The sequence below is a fragment of the Haplochromis burtoni genome, unplaced genomic scaffold, assembly GCF_018398535.1.
Source record: "Haplochromis burtoni strain Fernald_Lab_line unplaced genomic scaffold, NCSU_Asbu1 Contig_21, whole genome shotgun sequence".
Classification (NCBI taxonomy): Eukaryota; Metazoa; Chordata; class Actinopteri; order Cichliformes; family Cichlidae; genus Haplochromis; species Haplochromis burtoni.
In genome coordinates, this window is record NW_024582382.1 from 3304794 (window position 1) to 3316245 (window position 11452).

Here is an 11452-nt window from a genome sequence, read left to right on the forward strand (position 1 = left end):
CACTAAGATAGGATTTTCCATCCATTCCTTGCTCAGAGTTCACTGAAAATGTTCTGGAATCACTTCTAAGCTAAAACTCCTGGCAAGGAATTTTTAGGTTACGTTAGGAGCTCTCTGAGAGGATTCTCAGAATCTTTAGGGATACGGGCCCAGATCTCAGCTCCATCATCATCTCCATGAGCAGTCAGAGTGAGGACAGATGACTTACTGACGGGAGATGGACTGGAGTCATCAAATGTCTCAGAATTTAAGATCTTATTTCCTTTGTGCCAAAGCACAGAGAGATTTCTTGCTGGTGCAACATTAACAATGTCACACTGTATGGCAAACTGTTCACCTTCTTTCACTGTAGTTGAATTCTGTCTCAATGACACACTGTCTGGCATTTCTGCAAGTAGAAGAAATAAAATGAATTAATGTCATTCACTGTTCTAATATTAAAACACCTTTTCTGGAAATATATGAGAAAGTTAAGGCTACTTACTATAAACAGTGACTGGTAACAGTTTTACACACTGATCACCATCATGGAGATTTACATAACACATTGGCTCTAACTCCCACACTGGCACAGAGTCAATTGAAAAGAGAAGAGAAGTGACACCCTGGGTAAGGTCCAATCCTCCATATGGAGACTCCCAGCCCATTCCATCAATCTGGTCAGATAGTGAGGTGCAGTTGGCTGAAAAGGAGCCTTCAAGTCTCACCACAACTCTAGGGGGACTAATTTGTAATGGACAAGAGGCACTTGCAGGGTTTCCTATAAGAAGAAGACTTAAGTTTGGCATATGGCACAAACAGCGATGTATACATGGCTGGTACTCAGTTCAGGGGACTGAAGAATCTCCACTTAAAGGATGAGCCACTCAATATTTTAAAACAAAAAACTGATATTTCAACACCTTTTCCCAAATCACAACATACCCAACACTACTTTCTTTCCTCTCACTTGACTTTGTGCATTAACACTTGAACCTGTTGTCATTCTAGTAAAGAAAAATCATTAGACAACTAAAACTACAGTCATCCTCTTTAACGCCCCAGACAGAAAGCTTTAAAGGAGTCTTTTTTCATTTTCATGAAAACAGAATATGTTGGTTTTAAAATCAGATCAGTCAGTATCTACAGCATACCAGGTGCCACAAACAGAGGCTATTTTCTTTTTTTATACCAGAATACATCAATTTTAGAAGCTTAAAACTATCTACTCATGACATCAGAAATATGCCCAATCTAATGAACAACATTAGATGAATTAGATGAACAATAATGAAAGCTGGTCTAATTAGTATAGCCCCATAAATCAAGTTTTAAGATGCTTTGTGGGACCATGCTTTGTTTCTCCTCTAGATGATAATGTGTTTATAGGAAGGAGAAAAAAAAGCCTTTTAGTAGAAAAGAAAATATTTTATGAACAGAAGATTCTTGTTTGTCACTTGGTAACTCTGTCATACCTTTCAAGGAATTACAAGTTTAACAGGTTTCACAAGTATGCTGTATCATTTACAAGTTTCGCTTAACCTACAGAATCACACGAAAACTAAAACTAAACCCATCAAGCTAAATAAAGCAAATATCAAATATAAAAATATAAGGTCATAGACAGTATGGCAGTATTTTTATATGGTACATTAACAGAGCTGATATGAATTATAAATTAACGGAGACATAATATTGTAACTTTATATCACAAAGAAACAAACATGACAGATAACAAACTCACCTGTACACGCGATTAAGAAGCCAAAGAAGAAGAAGAACCACATCATGGTTTCAGCATAGAGGACAACACGCTCTCAAAGAAATGACAAATAAATTAGGCCCACCTGAATACAGCTAGTCACACACCTGTGTCGCCCCTGCTGCTCTGCCCACAAGCTGTGACCAAAACTGAAACCAAAATTGAAGGTAGTAACACAGTGTATTTTTTTTAATGTTTATTTTTTTATGATGTATTACCTTCAATTAAAAATGATATGACTAAAATCTTTTTTTTTATTTTATTGGTAAGTTATTTAGGAAAGAGCAAAACAAAAAAGGGAGGAAAGGTGGAGAGAAGATAACTGAGATGACATCACACCTGTGAATGCTTCACATACTCTATGCTAAACCGGTACTGAACCCAGTATGTAGAGCATGAGCATATTTTCAAAATAAAATCAAGATTTTTTGGAATCTTTTGGAACATTTTTCCTTAGTTTTACATTGTATGCACCAATGTAAATGGGACATATACCAGCCCACCATTTGAACTTAGTTATATATATTTATATTCAAGAGACCCCATTGATTCGTTTAGACAACATGGAATTTTCACTGTTACATTTTCTTGTAAAATGCTTGTTTATTGTAATGATCTCACCATCCTTATAATTATCTGTATGTATAGATTTGGACAGCTTTAAAATATAACTCATATATTACATGTAAGGGATAATTAAAACAAATCATTGTATTCTATTTTGAAATGATCATTTAAACACATTTTATAGTCTTCTTTTACATGAAAAGTCTCGTTACCCAACATGTTTGGGATCCACATATCAAAATATATATAAAAAATGTGATATATGGATTATATAAATACACTAAAGAATATTCTCAGTTTTATGTTTAAAGCAGCCACAATTAACCATGTGATCCACAACAGGTTAGCAGAGGAAGACTTCAAAAAGGATTTGATAGTGCATCCACCATCAAAACACATAAAATATCAGCTTATTTTATAAATAAGGGTAACAGGATGGACATGCTATGCTTCAACACACTAATGAACCATTCTGAAAAATGGGGGGGAAAAAGGCAAAAGAATGATATTAACTTTTTGTTCTTGTAGTTGATGTTCTTAGAGATATGTGTGGTGGACAAAGCAGAGCTTTTCCATATGCATTGTGCTGTGCTGCAGGTTCAGGTAAAGCATAAATACTGTACTGTTATTCCTCCTTTACCCCCCCAAAACTATTATTGTTATGATTTAAATACAATGGTATGCTTAGGGTTACTGAGTCTGTATTTAGGCATACAATTTTCTTTTTTAATTTTATTCATGCCAATAACCAAATAAAGCAGCCATTCTTAATTACTTGTAAAAAAGGTTTAAAACTACATATCCAAATTTTCCTTTCTTGAACTCCTCAGTTTTCTTTATTACACTATAATACTTGGATGTTTCCATGCATATAAATAGGAACAGCATGTTTTAAAAAGCGACATTTTTAATAACAAAATACACTTTTGCCCCAGTCAGAAATATTTACAGCAGTATATACAAATGTGTCATAAAGTTCTCCTCAGCCTTCACACGAAGGATTTGAACTCCATTAACCCTTCAATAATTTGCATTACTAACCAGTGCGCAGTCCATTTTCAACACTAAATTATTCAGCCTTTACTGTTTCTCATAAATAAATATAAACTTTTGGATTTACATCAAATATTACCCTGAATATACAATTCATAAAGACATTCAATATGATATGCATTGAAGAGTGAGGTTAAATAAGAAAACTGCTGTGTGTGCACTGCTGGCAGAGCAGGCGATAAGTAAAAGCAGTTTATAAAAGCTTTGTATTTCCCGTGAGTTTAACAGTTTAAAGGACAGCAGTCTGAGATTCACAATGTCCTAAAGACGTGATAAATCCCATATGGTTCTGATCTGAAGTCTTAAGGCTAACAGAAACATCAACATTAGTGAAACCAACCATGCATCAGATATAAAAAATAAAATGGGAAAATTTTTCACCTTCGAGTTGGATTGCTCCTTCACTTCTTTCTATCCAGTGAAAACTGGTAAGAATCCAGTAGTATAGACAGACTTGTACATCTCAAGCCGAGGTTGCTCATTTGTGTAACTACACCAGGTGCAATAACAGTCACAAAGAGTAAAAGCTACAATAAAAAAAAATAAATCAAAAACCTGATTTAAATGTTTCTGACCCTCACTCTATTTTGTTGTTTCCTTAAAACCAAACTGCTTCCAGTGTGGATGCTATTTTCAGATCACTGAATGTAAATCACATTCTGACTACTTTCTTTATAGGAAAAGGATGAAGCAAGGCCCCGAGAGATAAGTCTTGTGTTTTGTTTGGTGGCACAAAAAAAAAAGCATTCAATGTGCTGTGTGGTGACTCCACATAGTCCTTACCTTAGCTCAGCCTTTGGGCTTGGACTTGTGAGACACGGATCTAATTATCAGTGTTAATCATGGATATGAAGTCACGTCAGTTCGTCAGTGTAGCTGATATTTGCTCAAGTTTAGGATTCACAGTGAAATTACAGTTTTGTGAGTTGAGTAGTGAGAACTGATCTTTCATTGAAGGATCTAAAAACAGGAGCCATGATGGAAGTGGTGAACACGTTAACAAGCAGAGGACCTTAAAGAGACCCTGCCAAATTTAAATCAAGTATGGTTTTCATTATTTTTTCTTTAAATTATTCAAATCAAGGAAATTTGTGATTACACCTAGTATTACTGCCTTATGGATAAAACACTTATAATTGGAGGTATAGTCCCCACCTCTTTTTTTCCCACCAGAGAGGAAACAACATATTCACAGTTAGCTTAATCGGTTGAAATTCAGTTGTCACGTCAACAATATTTCATGGAAGAAAGTTAAAAAAAGTAATCAAAGCTGGGCTATCTAGGGCCAAACTACTCTACAGTATAAACCTAAAATCTGTGTGGAAAAGATGACACGTATGATGTGTAGAAAAACACCAGAGTAGAAAGGGACTCTTCACTCTGCATATTTAGAGCAGACTCAGTGAAGAGTTTCAGCACAAACCCAAAGCACTGCACACAGCTGTGTGCCTACAATGTAACAACTATGTGAAAAACGGTAGAATTTAAAGTTCACTGGAGAATAAGTGAGGAAGAGAGATGGCACCAATGTTAAAGAGAGACTGTTCCTATCAAACAGGAAAGCAAGGAAAACAAAGAAGACACATCCAGGGAGGAGAGAGCTGTAAGCAGCATGTTATGGTTATAGTTGAATAATTTAAACTTGCCACTTTGGTGATATAGCCTTAAAAACAAATAACTCTAAAGGCTGTGTGCCTGTGATCGATGCGCTACTTATACAAATAGGACTACACCTCTGATTATAATGTAAGGGGAAATTTATGTGAGAATAACAGGGTGATTGACGTTTGGAGGACAGAATAGTCTTTCTTTGTATTTGGCTCGGTATTCAGACTTAAAAAAACAACAACAACAACAACAACAACAACAACAACAACAACAAGAAAAAACAAAACAAGAAAAACCTGTTAACCCTGGTGGCAGAGAGATGCAGACCGTTCAGATTGCTCAGCAGTCTATTCTGTGCTATATACAGATGTACTGCTTTGATAGTCGGGTCATTGGGAACTGCAGGTCACCATTGCTGTGAGCTACATTCCCATTGTGCATGCTGAATTTGGGATTTTTAAGGCTGTAGCGGCGCATCTTGGTGTTCTTGTAGTAGATTGAGTAGATGAAGATGAAGATGGTGGAGATAGCTACCACAGTGACAGCCACAAATCCAGCGATGAGAGGGAGGTAGTCCTCTGCAATATAGACAGTGAAACGGGAAACAATGCAAGGGTGTTCATTTCCTATGTGCAACAATACAAATGTAAACTTTTTACTCTATAATTTAATGGGGTCAACAAACAAACATGCAAAATTAAAAAGTGCAAATAAAAATAAAGATTGATAGCTTCTAATTTATTTTTAAAAATGACCAAGTATTGGGGCAGGAAGATCAATTGCAAAGTAGTAGTACCCCTTAAGTTTCTAGTGTGTTCTACGTGACAGGCTATAGGTTATATTTACAGAGAGATTTGTGGAATATAATTTTATGATTTACCATCTCCACACACTCCTTTCTTTGTGGAGTTGGGATGTTTTCTCTGTGTTTGCTTGGGTTCTCTCGAGGTACTCCAGCTTCCCCCACACAGCCCAGAAACATGCAGTTAGTGTGGTTAGGTTAATTGGTAATTCTAAATTGTCCATTTTATGATTTATATTTCCTTAAAATTGGCAACTGTCCACAGGTGTGTGGGTATGAATGGCTTTCTGTCTCCCTGTGAGAAACTGGTGATCTGTCCAGGTTCTTCGAAGCCTCCTGCACTACTATTGAAATTACTATTCAATGTAATGTTTTCTGAAACTGAACGAAAACTAACATAGGGCGTCATAGAGTCACTGAGCACTTTATTAGGAACTCCAAACTTATTGTGGATATATCCTGTATTTGATCATAGCCTCAAATTTTCATGGTGAATCTCCCCAACATATTTAAAAGATAAGAGAGATAAGATAAGATTATTAGTCCCACATGTGGGAAATTTGTTGTGTCACAGTAAAACGTGGACAGTGCAGAGTTATAGCAGCAAATTGAAATTTTTTAAATTCCTGCAGATATTTTAGCTACACATTTACCACTCTACCACCTCCCGAAGCTGTTGTTTTTTGAGCAAGAAGGGACCCTCATAGTCATCAATTATGCTTAAATATACAGTCATGGTAAAAAGAAAGCTGTAAGGTTTTACATATCATATCACCTTGACTTTAAAAGGTCTTAAAACGAATTAAACCCGAGATGAACACCAGCATCATTATTTATTCAACAAAAACCAAGTACTTATGATAATTCAGTAGCTTGGACAACCACTTTTAGCAGCAATAAGTTAAATAATTGTTTGCAAGTGATTTGGGAGGAATTCTCGCCCTTCTTTCTGATGAAGAAATCTGAGAACTTAAAGAGAGTGGATTTTCTTTTTACCATGAATAAGACAGTTATATTCCATGGGTTTAAAAAGGAAACAGTGCATGGCTTTAAGAATTGTCCCTAGCTTCTCTAGTCTGCATGTTGAAGGATTCATGGACAAGATACTGAACCTGTGTTAACCCAGATGCTTTCATTGTTGTTATGATCCTTGGTCTTGAACCCAAAATTGTGAGTTATTTGCACTTATTGTTTGGTGTTAGTTTTTTTGTATATTATTTTGTGGTATTTCATAGTTCATTAGTTCATAGTATGTTAGGGTCTTGTCTGTATGTTAGTCAGTGACTTCCTTTTTTATTTTATTAACTGTTTGTCTTCAGTATCTTGTTTTTATTTTTACTTCCTCTGTCTGGTTGATTATCTTCACCTATTTCTTGTTACCTAGTTGTTTCAATTGCCCTCACGAACCCTCCATGGTTCTCATCTAAAGAGTTGTGTCTTTTTATTTGTCCTTTGTTGAATTGTACTGTGTTCTGTGTGATTGTGCTCATTGTTTATCTGTTGTTTTATCCATATTCCATTTGGATCTGTTACACTCCAAAATATGACAGACATATGAATGTGTGTGTGATTGGGTGACTTGTAGTAAAAGTTCTCAAATAGAGCAATACATAAGTACCATTTACCATTTACATGGGAAATGCCACATTGGCCATGTCCATCTTTTATATACAGTCTAGGACAGCCTTATATTCATGCTTTTGCAGAACTTCAGCTTTATGTTTCTGCAGAAACATGTAGTACAGAAATATATTACCTTTTAGAATCACTTTAACCTCATATGATGCAGAACCAACATCATTGCTGGCAGTGCAGTTGTAGATGCCAGGCCCATACACAGTGAGGTTTCCTTTAGACACATTCACATGAGACTCTGGGTTGTAGCCCCACTTGATCTTTGGGGTTGGGTTACCATCTGCTTCACAAACAAGCTCCTCAGGGTAGCCTCTGAACACGGGGATTTCTTTTGGAAGCTTTGTGGTATTAATTTTGGGCTTATCTGTTGTGACAAAGAGGTAAATACAGTAATGTCAAGACAATGAATATTCAAGCAATACCATGAAAAACAAACAATGCGTTACAATTTGAATAGCATATTTTCAAACCCATCTGTACACCTCTGAGATGAATCCAATTGAGAATATAAGAATGAATAGCATGAAAAAAATTTAGAAATTGGGTATTCAGAGCAAAGAATCCCAAAGTGGAACTTTTTGTTCAAATTGTGTACTTTTAAATATTTTTACCTCTTTATTTGAATATTTCACGACATTTAATATAAACACTTAAAAACAGTATATGTTCAACATAACAAAAGGAATGGTAGATTCCTCTTAATTGGGAAAAGTGAATATGAAAATAGGATCTTACACAGGACAGTGATCTTAAGAGTGCTGGATGTTGTATTTTGAGGGGTGTTTGATCCCGTTTCTAACAGAGCCTCACATCTGAACTCCGCTCCGCTGTCGTTCCTTTGCAGATTGACATTAATCGTGGTAGAAACATTTACCGGGGATCTGACATCACTGAATTTGCAGGTTTTGTTGTTTTCAAGCTGACAATCAGTTTCTTTCAGTATGTCTGGCAGAAAATAAGACAACAAAAAGACAAAAGCTGACATTTCCACCTGATTGCATATGAGTCGAAGACATAACAGAAATGAAGCATGACTTGCAGTACCGTGAAAAAGTCTCAAGCAACACCTTATTTCTTTACATTTTGCCTGACTTTCTTGTAATATTTTAAAATGATCTCGAACAATAGTTCCCCACACTTTCTGGAGGTCTTTCCAAGGTTTTTCTTTGGATATTGGCTATTTCCTTCACTTATTCAGTCCACTCCTACCTAACCATTTTCAAAGGAATTTTTTCTTTGCTTGCTAAATGTCTTAATACTTAACTCAAGTAATGAATCAGTGTTGTGTCTAAACATAACAGAAAACGTTGCAAGAATCAAGCATCCTGTTGCAAACACAAATTTTGTTGTATTTTTATTTCATAAAAATGCCAAAGATAACACAGTTTTAGAGGCATAAAATTGAATTGTTGCATCAATCAAGTAATTCCCAGGGAACCACTATCTTGAGACTTTGGTGTGCTGTGTATCTTTAAAGAAATGTAAGGCAACACTGGACCAGTGGAGGACAACATGCAAAAAAAGCTGCCAAATTATAGCAATTGAACTGAAAATCAGTGGCAACAGGTCTTATGGATTGATGAATCAAAATGAGAAATTTTGGGTTCAAATCTTCATCTATATGCATGGAGAAGGTCAGGAGAGACATGCAGTAAGTGTTTGCATTTCAGCCAGTGGTGTTTGGAATCTTGTCAAAACTGATGGAATTATGAACACAGAAAAGTACCATCATCCACTATGCAATACCATCTGCAAAGTGGCTGATTGGCAGCTGCTTCATCTTTCAGTATGACAATGATCCCAAACACACTGCCAACACAATAAACGCATACCTGGATAGAAAAACAAACAATGAAACAGTCATGGATTGGCCTCCCCAGAACCCGAACCTCAACATTTTCAAAGCAGTGTGGGATCTTGACAAAGAACAGAACAAAAGGCTACTAATATTTAAAAAAAAGAGCTTTGAATGTCTTTCAAGAAGCCTGGAGATCTATTTCTCAAGACTATTTAAAGAAACTACAAGCTTCCCCAAGAAAGTTTGGGTTGTATTGAAGAATTAAAGAGGTCCTAACAAATATGGATATAATAATTAAACTTGGAATTGTATAAACTCAGTTTTTGCCTTATGTCTTGCATTTTCACGTTCGTCTGTACCCATTTCTCACTTCCCCAGCATAATACAGACAAAGAAACCTGGCGTAAGCTATAACATTTACAAAAAAAGTTCTTCACCTTGATTTTTGTACCACAAAACAGTGGGTTTTTTTCCCGGTGCAATGTTGACAATGTCACACCGCAGCTGGAACTCTTTGCCCTCTTCCATGGAGGTAACGTTATCCACGTGATTGATGGAAACACTGACTGGTTTTTCTACAGTAAAGAGTTGTTCGGAGAGGGAATCACAGTAACAGAAAGAAAGCACAGTAACAAAAGTTGACATTCAAGTTTGAAGGTGGTAAAAGTGTAAAGAGTGCATTTCGATGATTTATTGCATTTTCGTAGTTTTGGAAATATTGCAGTGCAAACTAGCGTTACCACCCAGTCATCATTGGTGTTAGCAAACCAAGCTATATTATCAGATTCTACGCCCTCCCAGTATATTCTCTAGACATTTGTGGAGATTGTGGATGTTGAGCTGCATGTTGCACCCTGCTTCTGTATTCAGTCACCATTGGGTTTGGAGTTATTTCAAATGGGCATTCTTGCTTAGCACATGCAGAAAGATGAGTGGTAGTAAAAAAAATGTTATTTCAGTCCAACTCAACATTCCTCCATCATATATAATAATGCAAGATTTCCACATCCAGCGCTGTGAAATAGCAATGAAAGGAAAGCTCTTTAAGCTGTTCCTGTGTAGGCAACAGGAAAAGACTCAGGAAGGATACACCCCTCCCACAGGGAAGTCTGCACTTGCTGCCCACCATTCTTTGAGGAGGACTATACCAACAACACATATCAGTTAAATGCGTCACATTCAACTCAGTTCATTTCCACGTATTACAAAGTACAATGTTATCACACCTGAGACATATATCTTTTAACCACGCATCTACAATAAACAGATTGTTGGGGGAAAATGTAAATATACAGAAGATCCTTATAACCCCAACAATAAAAGTCACTAATTTTCCCACTTTTGTCATTTTTTTTCCTCCCATTTAATCGTTTAGGAATAGGCTTCCTGTACATGCCTCTCTCGAAAACTAGACTTAGTGAAACTTTTTCCTGGATAAATAAAGGATTTCACTAAAAACTTCATTCACACTTTCCCAACTTTTTAAACACTCCCTTTTTGCTATAAGCAAACTCCAAAGCACGCAGGGATGGAACCCTTAGCCTCTGTTATTTCCATGTCAACAGCAAAGAAAACATGAGCTCTCAAGTGTTTCTTACTTACTGGTTTCTGCCCCGTTAGAAAGCGATAACAGCTCTACTGTCAAAAGGGCTGAAAGAAGACGAAGAAAGCTCAAATAATCCATTAGAGTAAACTTTCTGAGTCTCTTATTCCAACAGCTGCCGCTCCTTTTCCTTGGCTTTCCTTTCTCTTACAGTGAGCTGGAGTGTATATCGCTTCAGCTCAGCTGCTAAGTAAACCAGCGGCGACTTGTTGACTTTTTTAGGAGAAAGCTAAGCTAAGCTACAGCTGACAGCAGCACGCCGCTCCCAGCAGTTACCGGGGAGGAAACTGTCCCTCCCCCAACAGTGGGCACAGAGAGGCACTGAGTGCACTCACTACCCCTGACTAAGAAAACACTGCAGCAGTGCTAATAAATCACAGTTTAAAGTGACAAAGACAATGCAGTTAGTTAAAATGTAAAGTAGCAACATTTAGTGTAAAGACAAGAAAAGGTTCATTTAAAGTGACGCATTACGTGACACAAGTGGCTCTTTGATGCAGAGAGTCAGTAAACATAAATGCAGAGGAAAAAGGTAGATCTTTGAAGTGGATTAGATAAAAGTAGATGGATTCGTAGGGGCAGCACGGTGGCACGGTGGTTAGCACTGTTGCCGCACAGCAAGAAGGTCCTGAGTTCAATCCCAAC

At 36.7% G+C, this 11452-nt stretch overlaps 1 protein-coding gene across 2 annotated transcripts in view; it reads right to left on the minus strand.

Moving 5' to 3' along the window:
* Positions 1–3237: 3237 nt before the first annotated feature.
* LOC102307161 (hemicentin-1) overlaps positions 3238–11452 on the minus strand; it is a 26801-nt gene continuing 18586 nt past the window's right edge. The window contains exons 11-14 of one of the 2 annotated variants that reach the window (XM_042218655.1): positions 9642–9779; positions 8142–8351; positions 7528–7770; positions 3238–5547 (exon numbers count right to left, since the gene is read on the minus strand). In XM_042218655.1, coding sequence (XP_042074589.1) covers positions 5327–5547; positions 7528–7770; positions 8142–8351; positions 9642–9779 — 812 coding nt within the window. In that variant the 3' untranslated portion in view covers positions 3238–5326. The remainder of the gene's footprint in view (positions 5548–7527; positions 7771–8141; positions 8352–9641; positions 9780–11452) is intronic. The other variant, XM_042218656.1, reaches the window with a different exon arrangement.